Below are 17433 nucleotides of genomic sequence, written 5' to 3' on the forward strand. Positions count from 1 at the left end.
TGGGATTGCTGGGTCATATGGTAGTTCTATTTGTAGTTTTTAAAGAAAGCTCCATACTGTTCTCCGTAGTGGCTGTACCAATTCACATTCCCACCAGCAGCAGCACTGCATTTAGGTGCAGTCCCTCTGGATGTCAGCCTTCCCTGAGGGACTTTATTTTAGCATGTGTGATGGACAAACAGCCACCTTATTGGGGAGGATTTGTGTTTAATTCAGAGAATTTAGGGTTTTGAGTAAGGGATGGCATCTATACCAACCTCTTTGCTTTACTCATGAGGCGGCTAGAGCCCCAAGAGGTTGAATATATTAACCAAGGTCACACTGTGTTGGCCAAGGTCACTGTTCCCCAGTGAGCTGAGGTCCTGGGCTCTGTGCCCATAAGTTATCTTTATTGTGCTGAGTCACCCACTGAGTTGGAAGAGTCCAGGCATTAAAGGATAGGAGACAAAGGCATTTCAAGATGGGAGAAGTAAAGACAGTTAACATTTCTGAGTATTTATTGCAATAAATATTCCCACATTCAGCCTTTTTTCTCTCTTCCAAAAGAGGGTGCAGAATCTTTAGTGGGAAGGAGTTATTGAGGAAGTACAGTGAGGGAGGGATCCCAGCTCTGTCTCTGTGAATCTACTGATTCATCCCATATCTGAGAAGTTAGTATCCTCAGGAATTATATTTTGTATTTATTGAGCCTGTTTTGAGTTGGATCTTTACACGCCATTAACTCACTAGCATCCTTCCAACAATCTGGGGAGGCGGTTGGAATCCCCATTGTTAAGAGTCTGCAAAGTGCAAAAGTACTGTGTTGGGTTACAAAGTGGATTCAAAAGGAGTGTCATGGCCCTTGATTTCAGCCAGGGCATTAAGATAGGCTCTTGAAAGTCAGTGGAGGAGGATTCAGAAGGCTAGACCTTCCCAGGGTTGGGGTAGAGCTGAGATTCAGACCCAGACAGGTTTAGCTTCCTGGCCTAAATTTATGTTTTCCACTGTCCTATGTTGGAAATGCACTTAAGCGAATTTTTGAATAAAACCTAACTCACCAACACGTAATAGTGGCTTAGTAAAAATATGCTCAGTTTTATTTCTGTGTTCAATGTAATCCTTCCTAATGGAGTGACTACTACTGTATATCTCCTATTTTCACTATCAGACCTGCGAGTTTTGGTAAATATGAAGCTTTGAAAAAAAAGACAGGACTTATGGGGTAATATTGGAGTACTTCTCTGGCATGAGAGAAACTAGAGAACTATGTTAATACTGTACTTGGAGAATGTGTGAAATCATTTTCAATCTCAAGTGATGAATGTTTAAAATAAAAATTTCTCAGGCACACATTTTTTTCTTCTGGCAGCTGATTTTTTTTTTTTTTTTTTTTTGTGGTACGCGGGCCTCTCATTGTTGTGGCCTCTCCCGTTGCGGAGCACAGGCTCCGGACACGCAGGCTCAGCAGCCATGGCTCACGGGCCCAGCCGCTCCGCGGCATGTGGGATCTTCCCAGACCGGGGCACGAACCCGTGTCCCCTGCATCGGCAGGCGGACTCTCAACCACTGCGCCACCAGGGAAGCCCCTGGCAGCTGATTTTTACTATTTGTATTATCTGAAATTTAAAAACTATTTTTGAATAATGTTAGAAAACTTCCGGTTTTTTTGTAAGCGTATCCAAAAAATTAGATTTTGTAAACCTTCTGGGCAGATTTGGAAGATGAACTCTGTGTCATGTTTTTTCTTTTTTGTCTGCTACTTTTGAGAATTCTGTTCATAACTTTGGAAAGGTCACATTTTGTTCACTGCAAGGGCCCGGTGGGGACGAGGGGTGTGAGGGGTCTCTAGTGTATGGGCCCTCGTCGCTTTCCTTCTCTTTCATTAGGAGCTCTGTGGGTCAGTTAAGTTTTGATGTTAATCCTTCAAGGGGAGGTATAAGTGGTGTCTGTACCCTTTAGATGAAGTAATGGGGATACTGAAGCCGAGGTTTACATTTGGCTCCAGAGAGCCTCAGGGCACTGCTGTTCCCTCCTACAATATGAACTTTTAAAAAATGCAGGCTGTAAAATGCAACTAGAAAGTTTAAAGGCCATGGATAGCAGATGTGAGCAGATTAAAAATTCTCCTTGACACATGAGCTCAGGGTGCATATATTAAAAAGTTGTTTGCCCCAATTTTGCTCTAAGGGTCACTTCATGGATATATAATAAAGGTGTATTTTAAATTAATTAATCCTGATTTAGAAAAATCAGCACTTTATTGAAGTTATAGTAGGAAATGATGTCACTTAAGTTTATGCATTTCCCATATGATTCCTTTAACTAGCAATGTGCTTTTTCCTTTTATGTGTGAAAAGATTTACATCCAATATTTGAGGAAGACTCCTGGTGTGTCACTAAGATAATGGTAAAGTGTAACAACTGGTGTCAGTCTTGTTTTCCATTTTGGACACACTGATTGACCAGGGGAGAATACCATGCAGAGAAGTGTTTGCGGTTCTTAGGGCCACAATACCCATGGCTCTTAATCCCTGCCTTAGTCCTGCACGAGGCTGGGGCACCCTCTTCATGTCTCATCTCCCTGGGAATAGTCCAGATGTGCCCCAGAGCCAGGCGTGGAATCTGTCAGAGTTGTCAGAGTTCTCAGCAGCTCTGGGGTTCTTTGAGTCCATGGTACCAAACACACAGCTTCCTTAGTCATCAAATGGAATGTTGCGTAAAAGCCGACAGAGCCCCATCAGACCTTGTCATCCCTCCCTAAAGAACAACAGTTAAATGAGAACGTGGGGACTTCAGCTCTCAGACCCATTCAAGTCATCCATAGGAGAGAGGGAAAAATAGAGGAAGAGGCAGAGGAGGAAGATGAGGAGGAGGAGAATAAGGAGGTAAGGGGAGAAAGGAAGAGGTCATAGAGAAGTGATTCGACTTTTTGGATTTGCAGTATCTCATTTTAATTTTTATCACGTTCCTTCCTACTCCCCCTTCCTTCTTGGAGTAATCTTTGCCACATAAATATTTCTTTTCACACCACAAAGTGAATTAAAATTCAGATGGGGAGGCCTGAAAAGTTTGTAAATCTATTTGGTCTCTTTGGAAATTAATACAGAGTACTTAAATTATTGCTGTTAATTGCATATTTGTTGTCTTTATTCTTTGCCTCTCCCCCTTAGGGATAAAAATAATATAAACATCTTCATCATTAGTATCTCCATTATTTAAGATTCTTAAAGAAATAAACATTTATTAAGAACCTGCTGTCACTTAAAGGCACTTGCATGCATTTTTGCTACTCAGAATGTTACAAAGCTAACAAATTAAGATGAAAATTGTTTAGAAAAGCCTTAGCAGTTGATGCAGCACCCCTATTCCCTTTCCTCACTTCTGTGTCTGTTTCTGTGTGTCCAGGATCCTCCATCCCTCTGGGGGCAGGGGGTAGGTTTCAGGCTCCCCACCTAGCAGGGAGCAAGCCCTGGAGTGCTAGCTTGCATCTGGAAGGTGTCCCCCGCCGCCCCACCCAGGAATCTCTCACCTAACAGGGTTAGCCCATTTGCTGAATTGCAAAATGAAACTGTCAAGGTAAGGACCTCCTATCTCAAGACAAGGGTTCTCAGTCAGCCAGTCAGCCAACAGTCATCTGCTAAGAGTCTTTGAAGTGCAGAGTACTGTGTTAGGTTATAAAGTGGATTCAAAAGGAGTCAGATGGCCCTTGACTGCAGCCAGGAGTCAAGATAGACTCTTGAGAAAGTCAGGTACCGTTTGAGGCAATGTATGCTTAGGAGCCAGGTGTGGCGCAAATAAATATTTATTACACTTATGCCCAAGCATAGTAGCTCCTCAAGGTTGGCCTCGGCATGGGAGTTGGGGGGCCAATGCAGCAGCCTTCAAGGACAGAACTAAACACTGAGGCTTTCCTATGAACACATCTTCTTTGTCAGCAGCATGAGCTTTCCTGTGTTACTTTCCTTAAACCGGAAGGACTCTGGATGCTTCTCTGACTATATGTGTTTCAACTGGAGTTCATGTGGTATGCCTACACAGTACTGGGAGGTTTAAGGGAAACCAGCTGTGGTAATCACTGGGGAAGTGAAAACTAGCAGTGATGAAGCTTTGGGAAGTTGATGGTGAGTTTGGAGAAGCAAAGAGACCAGAGGTAGAAAAATCTTGTTATGCTCTGTGAGGAATGTATGTGGGGATATTTAATGCTGGGTGGGAGACTGTTGACTAGCAGTTCCCTGTAGATCAGGTACCAAACCTAGTGGTGCTGATAGGAATCCAGAGAGGAAATGTTCTCCCCAAAGCAGCAGCAGGAAAGGGATAGAATTTGAGCTGGGGGTTGGGACTTAGAGAGACTGGTATATGGTGTGGGAGGTATGACATGATACTATATATAGAGAATCCTAAAGATGCTACCAGAAAAATGCTAGAGCTAATCCATGAATTTGGTGAAGTAGCAGGATACAAAATTAATGCACAGGAATCTCTTGCATTCCTATACACTAATGATGAAAAATCTGAGAGAGAAATTAAGGAAACACTCCCATTTACCAGTGCAACAAAATGAATAAAATACCTAGGAATAAACCTACCTAGGGAGACAAAAGACCTGTATGCAGAAAACTATAAGACACTGATGAAAGAAATTAAAGATGATACAAACAGATGGAGAGATACACCATGTTCTTGGATTGGAAGACTCAACACTGTGAATAGACTATACTACCCAAAGCAATGCACAGATTCAATGCAATCCCTATCAAACTACCAATGGCATTTTTCACAGAACTGGAACAAAAAATTTCACAGTTTGTATGAAAACACAAAAGACCCCGAATAGCCAAAGCAATCTTAAGAAAGAAAAACGGAGCTGGAGGATTCAGGCTCCCTGACTTCAGACTATGCTACAAAGCTTCAGTAATCAAGACAATATGGTGCTGGCACAAAAACAGAAATATAGATCAATGGAACAGGATAGAAAGCCCAGAGATAAACCCATGTACATATGGTCACCTTATCTTTGATAAAGGAGGCAAGAATATACAATGGGAATAGACAGCCTCTTCAATAAGTGGTGCTGGGAAAACTGAACAGCTACATGTAAAAGAGTGAAATTAGAACACTTCCTAACAGCATACACAAAAATAAACTCAAAATGGATTAAAGCCTAAATGTAAAGCCAGACAGTGTAAAAATTCTTAGAGGAAAGCATAGGAAGAACACTCTTTGATATAAAGCACAGCAAGGTCTTTTTTGACCCACCTCCTAGAGAAATGGAAATAAAAACAAAAATAAACAAATGGGACCTAATGAAACTTCAAAGCTTTTGCACAGCAAAGAAACCGTAAAGAAGAGAAAAAGACAACCTTCAGAATGGGAGAAAATATTTGCAAATGATGTAACTGACAAAGGATTAATCTCTGAAATATGCAAGCAGCTCATGCAGCTTAATATCAAAAAAACAAATAATCCAATCCAAAAATGGGCAGAAGACCTAAATAGACATTTCTCTAAAGAAGATATACAGATTGACAACAGACACATGAAAGGATGCTCAACATCACTAATCATTAGAGAAATGCAAATCAAAACTGCAATGAGGTATCACCTCACATCGGTCAGAATGGCCATCATCAAAAAATCTACAAACAATAAATGGTGGAGAGGGTGTGGAGAAAAGGGAACCCTCTTGCACTGTTGGTGGGAATGTAAATTGATATGGCCACTATGGAGAACAATATGGAGGTTCTTTAAAAAACTAAAACTAGAACTACCATACCACCCAGCAATCCCACTACTGGGCATGTACGCTGAGAAAACCATAATTCACAAAGAGTCATGTACCACAATGTTCATTGCAGCACTATTTACAATAGCCAGGACATGGAGGCAACCTAAGTGTCCATTGACAGATGAACAGATAAAGAAGATGTGGCACATATATACAATGGAATATTATTCAGCCATAAAAAAGAAACGAAACAGTTATTTGTAGTGAGGTGGATGGACCTAGAATCTGTCATACCGAGTTAAGTAAGTAAGAAGGAGAAAAACAAATACCATCTGCTAACACATATATGTGGAATCTAAAAAAAAAAATGGTTCTGATGAACCTAGGGCAGGACAGGAATAAAGACTCAGACCTAAAGAATGGACTTGAGGACACGAGAAGGGGGAAGGGTAAGCTGGGACGAAGTGAGAGAGTGGCATGGACATATATACACTACCACATGTAAAATAGATAGCTAGTGGGAAGCTGCTGCATAGCAGAGGGAGATCAGCTTGCTGCTTTGTGACCAGCTAGAGGCGTGGGATAGGGAGGGTGAGAGGGAGACACAAGAGGGAGGGGATATTGGGGATGTATGTATACGTATAGCTGATTCACTTTGTTATACAGAAGAAACCAACACAACATTGTAAAGCAATTAAACTCCAATAAAGATGTTTTAAAAGTATAATTTCCAAAAATTAGAAATATGACTTTCATAAAGATATAAAGTGAATGTGTAGAAATTTTATTTAGCCTATCAACGAGGAAAACAGTGAAGTGGTAAACTGATTCTCCGGGTATTTGTGGAACTGGGTATTTATAGGCTTAAAACAAAAACAGTGTTAGATTAAGATTGCTAGGCTACAGGTAAAACTGGATAGTGGCCTACAGGGCTATAAAACTAATCACTGAGGTTTTCTCTCCATTCCGAAATCTGCAAGCTAACATGTCATCTCACAGTATCCAGTTTCTAATCTCATAGTAAATAGCAAAGTCTCAAACACAAGGAAGTTCTCCTAGAGAATTCAGGAATCCTTGGGAAGATTTGTGCAACAACATGCAGTATGACCTGCAGAGATACGCCGCCCCTTCCTCACCCACCCACTCTCCACTCCTGCCCAACTGCCTTAGCTCCAAGTTTTGGATATTTTTTATTAACATTGAAAAAAATACTTTGGCATTAAAGAAATCTGAGGGTGAATCTCACTTCCTTCACTTGTCAGCTGTGTAGTATTGGGCAGGTAGTTACCTGCGACTGGATTTGCTTGCTGCAAATTGGGAGGAGCTTTTGTAAAGTGCGTGGCACATGATAGGCACTCGTTAAATCTTAGTTCTTCTCTTTACCTTTCCTTTTTCTTAAGTGAAAAAAGTTCACCCTTTGTCTGACCTTCAGAGACAAAGTTTTCTTCCCCTTGATAAGTGGAATATTTATAAATGGAGTGGAATATTTATAAATGGAGTATTTCCTGCCTTATCAATAAACAAAGGATGTCACAGTCATCAACGATTGCAGCCCTCCAGTGTGAGCCGGTGAGCCCTGAGGAAACTCAGGGCTGAAAAGAATACCTGCCATCTAGCAGCCATCAGACTGAAGCCACTCCCTGTGGTGAGCCCTGAGGAAACTCAGGGTGTGAAAATACAGGATACTGGCCACAGATACCTGAGGTGCATATCAAAGGAATGATTTCAGCGAGCCCAGACCCTTGCATCTTCCCATACATACGAAAGCGCTAAATTCCTTAATTTGAGATATCTGGTTTTCTTTAATTAACAATAATCTTTTGCCATTCCAGACTACCTGCCCGTTGTTGCAAAACTCCTATATATCAGGGCTCCTCCCCTCGCCTCCTTGGAGCAGTTTCTCAGTTATCTGAAATGCTGTCTCCTGGGCTGCAGTCCTCATGTTGCCCCAAATCAAACTTAACTTGCCACTCTTACATTGTGCATTTTTTTAAGTCAATACCCTTCCTCCCTTCCTCCCTTCCTCCCTTCCTTCCTTTCTCTCTCCCCCTCTCCCTCCCTCCCTCCCTCCTTTTCTCTTTCTCTCCCTCCCTCCCTCCCTCTCTCCCTTCCTTCCTTCCTCTCTCTCACTCTCTCTCTTTCTCATCTCTAGTTTATTAGAATAATATCCTAGAACTCTGGTGGATTTTCCCCATTACTAATAGAGGCATTCTCTTAAATTTTTATTATTCATCTAAATGGAAAAAAAAAGATTTTAACATTCTTTTTTTTTTTTTTTTTGCGTTACACGGGCCTCTCACTGTTGTGGCCTCTCCCATTGCGGAGCACAGGCTCCGGACGTGCAGGCTCAGCGGCCATGGCTCACGGGCCCAGCCGCTCCGCGGCACGTGGGATCCTCTCAGACCGGGGCACAAACCCGCGTCCCCTGCATCGGCAGGCGGACTCTCAACCACTGCGCCACCAGGGAAGCCCTAACATTCTTTTTTAAATAAAAATTTCCAGCAGCTTTATTGAGATGTAGTTAACCAATAACATTGTGTGAGTTTCAGGTATGTAACTTGACGATTTGATACATGCGTATATTGTGAAATGATTACCATAATAAGGTTAGTTAACACATCCATCACCTCACATAGTTATAATTTTTTTGTGTGTGTGATGAGAACTTTGAAGATCTACTCTCAACTACTTTCAAATATATAATGTAGTATTGTTAACTCTGGTTACCACATTGTACAGAATGCTTTATTTAGAGAACCCTCTGCATATGACAAAATGGAGAGATGTTCCTCAAGTGAAGATGATTTCTTACTGGATATAACTTAGTGTTTCTTGTTTTGAGGTGGGGATGGGGGTATTACTTGTTTAAGTGTAAATATTATCCTTGTCTCCTTTTAAAAGGAAAACTGGCTTCCCGAGTTCTCCTTTCTGAAGCCCACTCAGTATCTCAGCGTCTGCTGTGAGCCCTGCTCTGGGTTGAGGTTTGTGAGGAAGGGGTTGGATGCACAGAAGCTCCGAGGAGCATGCTCTCTGCATTCCCCCTTCCCGGTACAGGTCGGCCCAGGTGGGGTTAGCGGATGGCAGAGGGACCATGAGCTGGTGTCTGGCACAAGTAACAGGTCATCACTACCAGATCTGTATTCCTGGAGAGTATTCGTCTCTCCCCTTCTCCACATCCCCTCACATAATAAACCTGTGTGCTGGCACGTGGGACACTGAACTGTGATTCAAAATGATGAAGTCTTCTGATATTGTTCCAATCACTAATTTCTGGAGAGTGAAGAGTAAGAAAGAATTGCCCTTGACTGTGCCTCCCTCACAGAGTATGGTATTAATATAGATCAATAGGTCAGGGATCCCATATTCTAAACTCACTTCTGCCACTACTTATAATGTTGTTTCTTCTTTTTTGTATTTACACATTTTTTTTTCCTTTCCTGCCTAAATGCAGAATCAGTATGTTGTATACATTGTTCAATATTAATGGTCACATGAGGGAAAAGCTCTGTAACCCTCCTTCCTCATTTCTGTGTCCTATCTGTAAATGAGGTGATGTGATCAGTGCCTTGATGGTCCAGGCTCAATTCATTCATTCATTATGCAACATGTAGCCGTTGAGCAACAGCTCTGTGCCAAGCCCTGGCGGTTTCTCTGTAAACGTGATAAATGAGAACCTGCCCTAATGGAGATAGATTGTAACCAAGGAAACAGATAAGGTGATTAGAGACTATGATAAGTATTATGAATGAAAGAAATCAGATGATGGGAAACTATAAGTAAGCTGCTATTCTTAGTAATTTTAATTAGGGTTATCAGAGGTGGTCTCTTTCAGGAGGTGGCTTTCTGAACTGCAAACGGAAGGATGAGAATGAGTCAGTCATAGGAAGAGTTGAGTGAAGAACATTCTAGGAAAGAGAAACAATGCAGAGAGGTGTGGGATGAATTTGGCTTGTGCCTGGACCAGAAAGACAGACCTTTGGCTGAAGTGGAGTGAGTCTGGTGGGTGGAGAGGTGGACAGAGGCTGGCAGGGTCATTTAGGGCTTTGTAGATCATGGGAAGGAATTTGGGTTTATTCTAAGTGCAATGGAAAGCTTTTAAAGAGGTCTAAAGCAGTGGAATGGTATGAGCTTATTAAAAAGAAGGGAAAGGAAAGAATAACTGAGGCTGCTGCGTGAAGAGCTGAATGGCAGATGTCAAGCTTGGGAGTAGGGAGACCAGTGAGGTCCTTGTGCTTGGCTGTGGAGAAGGTGGTAGGGATGTGAGAGAAGGAGACCTTGAAGGTTTGACTAGGTTATGGTGGGTCCCAAATACCTGGATGAGGAGCTTGGATTTGATTTACAGCTGTGAGGGAGCTTCGTGTGTGAGTGTGAGTTTGTGAGTGAGTGAGTGTATGTGTGTTTGTGTGTGTGTATGACTGTGAGTTTAGGGGTGAGCTTGTGAGTGTATGAGCCAGTGTGTATGAGAGTGGGGTGCATGTGTGGATTTGTAAGCAGATGTGAGTGTGTGTGTGTTATGTGTGTATGTGTGTGTGTTTGGGTTTTTCTCCTGTTGCAGATTTTGAACAGGCCAGTGGCATGAAGGAAAGGGCCGCCCTGTATGCTACAGATAAAGGCTGGTGACAGGGAGACTTGCTGGGCGGGTAGTGGAGTTAGACGTGACACGATGGCCCAGACGTGCTAACGTGGCCAGCCATGGAGAAAGAGACGACTGAATCAGGCAGGTCCTGTTCTTTGTTTTATTCTGCTTCTGGGTTGGATGAGACTGAGGAGTGAAGACCCCACTGAAGGAGTCACATTCTCTTCAGATTCGCCCAGTCTGATTGCTGGCTGAGTAGCTTACTCGTCTTATTAGTGACAAAACCAACCCTAAATTAAACCTCACTTGAATTCATGTGTTGGTTTCTCTGAAAGGAATTCCATTAGTAAGAGTTAAGTGGAATGGTTCCACTGCAGCCCACCCAAACTGTCCCCACTCGGCCTCGAGAGGTGCACGTGCACACACACACACACACACACAGGCAGGGAGTACACACACGGGGAGTACACACACGGGGAGTACACACACACACACATGGGGAGTACACACACATGGGGAGTACACACACGGGGAGTACACACACACACACACACAGGGAGTACACACACAGGGAGTACACACACACACGGGGAATACACACACACGGGGAGTACACACACACACACACACACACTCTCTCTCTCTCTCTCTTTTCTATTTAAATTTCTTGATTCTTGAGAAACTCATTGTGTTTTTTGTTCCCCCCCCAGGACATCTTTGAAGATGCCTTGGAAACTCTCTCTATGTAAGTAGTAACATAATAAAATGTATGTAGTAGAGAAAAATTGATGGTTTTCTTATAAGAAATGTAAATATTTCATTTTCATTTTTTTGAGTGTAGTGGCTATTGTTGGAAAAATTCACTTCTCCATAATTTAACAGTTAGGATGTGATTAAGCTTAAGAAAGGATGTGTCTAAAGTTACTATCAAATATATTTTTGAGTCTTATTTCTTGTAACCTTAATTAAACTAAAATGAAAGAAAAAATGTTTTCCAACAAATTAAATTTTATTTATTTATAGCTAACCCTTTTACATCTTGCCCATATTTATTTACATGGTTAGCCTCATATTGTAGATTTTTGCTTTTGGTTTGCACTTAGTTTTATTATAAGCATTTCCTATAAGCCTACATAATTTTTGTAATGATTTTAAATGACATCATATTAGATCAAATGGAAGATCGCAATTTACTTATTCATTTCTCCTTTGTTAGATATTTAGTTTTTCACTGGTTTAAAAACTTAAAACTAAGTAGTGAACATTTTAATGTGTATAGCTTTATCATATTTTTGAATATCTCCAAAAGGTTAACTTCACCCATGTAGAATTATTGGATTAAAAGGAATGAATATTTTTATTCTTAATGTGATATTTCTCAAGTTGCCTTTCTGTGTTAGTTAGCTCAGGCTGCCATAATAAAATACCGTAGACTGGGTGGCTTAAACAACAGAGATTTATTTTCTCACAGTTCTGGAGCCTGGAAGTCGGAGATCAGGGTGCCAGTGTGGTTAGGTTCTGGTCAGAGCTCTCTTCCTGATTTACAGATGGTCATCTTCTCGTTGTGTCTTCACATGGCAGAGGGAGAGAGAGCGAGAGAACAAACTTTCTGGGGTCTTCTCCTATAAGGGCATTAGTCATGAGGGCCCCCCTCTCAGGACCTGATCTAAACCTGATTTATCTCTCAAAGTCCTCATCTCCAAATACCATCACACTGGGGATCAGGGCTTCAACATGTGAAATTTGGGAGAACGCTATCCAGTCCCCAGCACTTTCAAAAGGGTTTCACCAGTTTGCACGGCTGTGAACTGCGTAGAAGTGAAGTGGTTTAAAATGTAGCATTATCATCCCTAGGTATTATTTGAAACCATTTTGCTGCTTAAATGATACCTAATTGTTTTATCTTAAAATTTTTTTCTGGGAGTTCCCTAGTGGCCTGGTGGTTAGGATTCTAGGCTTTCATTGACGTGGCCTGGGTTCATTCCCTGGTCAGGGAACTGAGATCCTACAAGCCATGTGGTGCACACCACCCCCAAATTTTTTTTCTTATAATCATTGTTTAGTCCATTGCATTTCCTTTTGTATGAATTCTAGTCTTCTTTTGCCTATTTAACTTTTTTCTCAATGTTTCTTTTACATACTTATGAACTTTAAAATATATATACACCTTCATATTTTGTCCTATTTGCTACAGATACTTTCCCTTAATTGCTATTTTTATGTTAGAGTTGCAAATTTTTATATTGTCCTAAAGTTTTAGTGTTTATGTCATTGAATATGTATGTGAATAAAAAACTTAATTGTGATTAGGATTTTAAAAACTAAAACCTTTTAGTTTAGTTCTTAGTTTAGTTTAGTTCTTTTAGTTTTCTGATGTGCATTATTTCTTGTGACACCTAAGGCTGTTTCTTAAACAGTTTTGTGTTTCCTTTTCAATGTTGCCAAAATGTCCCTGGTACTTGCTTCTCTCACCTTAGTTGTAGCAACACATAATAGTAATACTTTACCTAATTGAGAACCTTACCTCTTTGAAATAGAGCCCAAAGCCGGAAAGGGTAGCCAAAGTAGGTATTAGAGCTCATGCTCTAAAAATCTTGCCCTTTACTTGTAGTAGAGGATTCCATCCAGAGTCTATTTATAATGAATGTAAGTACACTTATGCTTTTTGGCATACTTTTGCCAGAGTTCTAAGAGGTATGGTGAGAGGGTGGTTTTATTTATTTATTTTTATTTTTAAATTTTTTAATATCTTTATTGGAGTATAATTGCTTTACAATGTTGTGTTAGTTTCGGCTGTACAACAAAATGAATTAGCTATACGTATACATATATCCCCATATCCCCTCCCTCTTGAGCCTCCCTCCCACCCTCCCTATCCCATCCCTCTAGGTAGTCACAAAGCACTGAGCTGATCTCCCTGTGCTATGCAGCAACTTCCCACTAGCCATCCATTTTACATTTGGTAGAGTATATATGTCAATGCTACTCTCTCACTTCGTCCCAGCTTCCCCTTCCCGAGGAGGTGGTTTTAGAAGCCAGTTTGTTGATAGTAGCAAAAAATGGCAGGGAAAGAAGAAAGTAAATATGACATACAGTCATAGAACTCCAAAGCACAGCAGTGTGGTTTTACCTAGTTTAGGTGCACACAACAAGATGTACCTTTCTGGTGAGTCAAGCCCTTGGACTTGACAGGTGAACTTGAGCACCAGTCTCAGTTGCCATTTACTGCCTGGGAGATCTGGGACAGTTTCTTTCTTTTTCTTTAAAAAAAAATTTTTTTTTGGCTGCTTTTGGGTCTTCATTGCTGTACGCGGGCTTTCTCTAGTTGCGGCGAGCGGGGGCTACTCTTTGTTGCGGTGCGCGGGCTTCTTGTTGCAGTGGCTTCTCTTGTTGCAGAACACGGGCTCTAGGCATGCGGACTTCAGTAGTTGCAGCACGCAGGCTCAGTAGTTGCGGCACGCGGGCCCTAGAGCGCACGGGCTTCAGTAGTTGCGGCACGTGGGTTCAGCAGTTGTGGTGTGCAAGCTCTAGGGTGCATGGGCTTCAGTAGTTGTGGCACGCAGGCTCAGTAGTTGTGGTTCGTGGGCTCTAGAGCACAGGCTTAGTAGTTGTGGCGCACGGGCTTAGTTGCTCCACGTCATGTTGGATCTTCCCAGACCAGGGATCGAACCCGTGTCCCCTGCATTGGCAGGAGAACTGTTTTTTTTTTAATTTTTAAAATTTAATTTATTTTTTATTTGTTTTAACATCTTTATTAGAGTATAATTGCTGTACAGTGTTGTGTTAGTTTCTGCTGTATAACAAAGTGAATCAGCTATATGCCTACGTGTATCCCCATATCCCCTCCCTCTTGCGTCTCCCTCCCACCCTCCTCATCCCACCCCTCTAGGTGGTTGAAAAGCACCGAGCTGATCTCCCTGTGCTATGCAGCTGCTTCCCACTAGCTATCTATTTTACATTTGGTAGTGCATATATGTCCATGCCACTCTCTCACTTCGTCCTAGCTTACCCTTCCCCCTCCCTGTGTCCTCACATCCATTCTCTACGTCTGCATCTTTATTCCTGTCCGGCAGGAGGATTGTTAACCACTGTGCCACCAGGGAAGTCCCTCTGGGACAGTTTCTAAGTCTCAGTTTCTTTATCCTCTCACAGATTTATTGGGAAGATAAAATGAAATTTAATTTAAATGTGAAAATGGGTATAAACACATAGTAGGTGCTCTGTAAATATTGGTAGTATACTACTCCCCCACCTTGGATGCTGTTAATCTCCACTGAGAAAAGCATGTTCATATTGCTGTCTCTGAGACATTGGAAAAAGTTTAAATTATATCTAGTATATTCTATTTAAGAGGGTAGAGACTTGTATCACACATGTTAAGAAAATTCCAAAATGAGTAAAAATGTTTTCAAACAGCATTTGAAAGTTAGTAGGATGTGCTTCATTCACAGGGAAAGCTCTCTTGGATGTTTCTCTATTCCATAACATAGAATGTGATGTTACTGTACTATGTCTCCTGTATTACTGACCCTTTCTGAAATTAAAAATATTACTGAAGTAATCTGTTATTCAAGATTTTTCTTTTAAAATATTATGTATGTTTTCTCTCTGATTACAAGTATATTTTAATTGTAAAAAAATTCTTCAGTTTTTTTTTTTTTTTTTTTTTTTTTTTTTTTTTTTTTTTTTTTTTTTTTTTTTGCGGTAGGCGGGCCTCTCACTGTTGTGGCCTCTCCCCTTGCGGAGCACAGGCTCCGGACGCGCAGGCTCAGCGCCATGGCTCACGGGCCCAGCCGCTCTGCGGCATGTGGGATCTTCCCAGACCGGGGCACGAACCCGTGTCCCCTGCATCGGCAGGCGGACTCTTAACCACTGCGCCACCAGGGAAGCCCATTCTTCAGTTTTTTATGTGAACTTCTATTTTGTCCTAATTTCAGGGTTTGCCAAAATTTCTCTCTCGTTCCCTCTTATTAAATTTACGATGCCACGACATTCCTCTTGTGATCCATTAGCTGCTGAAATCAGTCAAGTTCTTTTTCCGTATGCTGATTGAGCCGCATATTTTGGTTTTATGTGCAGGTAGCAACGCTTCCACCTCTCTGTAGCAGGATGTGGTCCTCTTGCCAACCTGGTGATTAATTTCTTCCTGTGAATACTTTCTCCTGAATTTCTAATGAAAAGATGCAAGTGAACAGATGAGGGAGGCCGTAAAGTATTTCCACAAAAGAAAATTATCTCCTACTCTCCTTTTCTGCTTAATGAATTCACCACCACAGATGTAGATTTTCCTAGTTCTGGATCTTTGTGTAACAATTGTGTTATTTTAAGTGATTAACTGTTTGGGGAAGTTGCTAGATTTACAAGCTGATAGATCGTACAAACATCTCTAACGTTTAGAACTGGAGGGAAAATTAGAGATTTTTTTTTTTTTTTATAAAACAGTTAGTGGGACATTGAACATGTCCTTTCTAAAAATTAAAAAATTGTTTATGAAGTTTCTGACTTGTTTAGCATAGGAGGTAATCTCTCAGGGAGGAACCGTACATTAGACCCATCTCATGGCCTATAGAAATTTGCTAGAAGATTAGCTCTGCCTTAGTCTCTGGCTCCCTGATTTAACAATTCCATACTGGTATGTGCTTCTTGGTGCTCTGATGACTGGGTATCCTTCTTGCCCACTGTTTGTACACAACTACCATATCTGAAAATGTAGTGGTGGGTATAAAGTCTGTTCATGAATTAAGTGATATGACATATGAAGAATAAATAAAATGTTCCAGGGTTTCCAAAGAGCTGTTTCTGGTTGGGAGATCGGAGTGGCTGGCATTGGTTTTGGGTTTTGAGAGATACTAGGGTTACCTGGGACACCTGTGGACACAAGAGATTTTGGGTCACCATGGATTCCTGGCTTCCGTTTAGTGAGGAGAGTAGACTAACTGCTTGGAATCAAGTGAATTGGTAGTGTTTTCAATTAACCTCTTTCTCATAAAAACCACAGTGGGCCATGGCACAAAAATCTAATTAACTGGGGGGCCTGGTTGGGTACTACTTAATCAAGATTTTCTTTTTATGATAGTTTAGAGAAGTCAGAGGAGACATCAAATTTATGTGCAAAGACTGTTAGAGCAGATTCAGGTTTAATATGTTTTCAGCAGTGATCTCTTAATATTCCATAGTACCTTATTAAAATTTTGAATTTATCCTTATATAGAAATTCATAGGTGTTTGATCAAGTCCTGAGGCAATGGGATGTATGTGTTTACGTGCAGGAACTACGGTGAATTTGTTCTTATGTCTAGAAGTTGAAAGAGGCAGACGTTTTTAGTCAGGTGATAAGAAGCTTTACAGTAGAATTAAAAATATTTTGTAGTGTAACATTTCTCATGGACTTTGTCCTTCTTCACACCTTCTCTTTTGAACTACAAACTGTAGGTTAGAATGAGGTAAAGCTTTTAAGGCAACCCCCCCACCCCCCATCAGTTTAGATCAGTTAATTATGGTGCAATAGTTTTGTCTGTTTTAAGGTTACTTAGGGTGATATTTGGTGAATGGCAGTTGAAAAACATCTAGTTAATATTTTTCTTCATAGTGGTTAAATTATAACTAGTAACTACAGGCAGAGTGAGATTAATTTTCATATTTCTGTGATCTTTTCCTTGACCCAGCTTCTCTGTCTAGGTAATCCAAATGTTGCTCAGGTCTGGAGGGGCACCTCTCTGCCCCGACCTCAACCTGATTTTTCTTAACCAGGTTGGCACTTAATTATTTCATTGGATCTAAGATGCCGCTGACATTGTATATACCACTGAGGAAGGAGAAAAACACAATGGAGAGTTTTACAGTTGACTTTGCCTAAGGGAAGGGAAAAATAAAACTGTCATGCAGGAATACACAGTAAGGAAATGTGTGTATTTCAATCTTGGTACTAGGTAGGGAGGGGAAAAAAACTTCTCTTGAGATTCTCTGCCCTGGGAACTTTTAAAAATAGCTCTATCACATTATGAATTTATATCCCATAAAATCCCTGTTTTAAATTTACAATTCATTGGAGTTTATTATATTTACAGAATTGTACAACCATCATTACAATCTAATTAAAAAAAAATTGATCACCCAAAAAAGAAACCCCGCACCCCTTTACAGTAATTCTCCT

The 17433-nt window shown here is 41.0% G+C and overlaps 1 protein-coding gene across 3 annotated transcripts in view; it reads left to right on the top strand.

The window, feature by feature from the left end:
- Positions 1-17433, top strand: part of TTC39B (tetratricopeptide repeat domain 39B) — a gene marked incomplete at its 5' end in the record, with an annotated part of 127765 nt that overhangs the window by 23132 nt on the left and 87200 nt on the right. For all 3 annotated transcript variants that reach the window (XM_079707242.1, XM_079707240.1, XM_079707241.1), the window contains one exon: positions 10991-11025. In XM_079707242.1, the coding sequence (XP_079563368.1) occupies positions 10991-11025 (35 nt within the window). The remainder of the gene's footprint in view (positions 1-10990; positions 11026-17433) is intronic.

This window comes from Hyperoodon ampullatus (genome assembly GCF_949752795.1).
Source record: "Hyperoodon ampullatus genome assembly, chromosome: 6".
NCBI lineage: Eukaryota > Metazoa > Chordata > Mammalia > Artiodactyla > Ziphiidae > Hyperoodon > Hyperoodon ampullatus.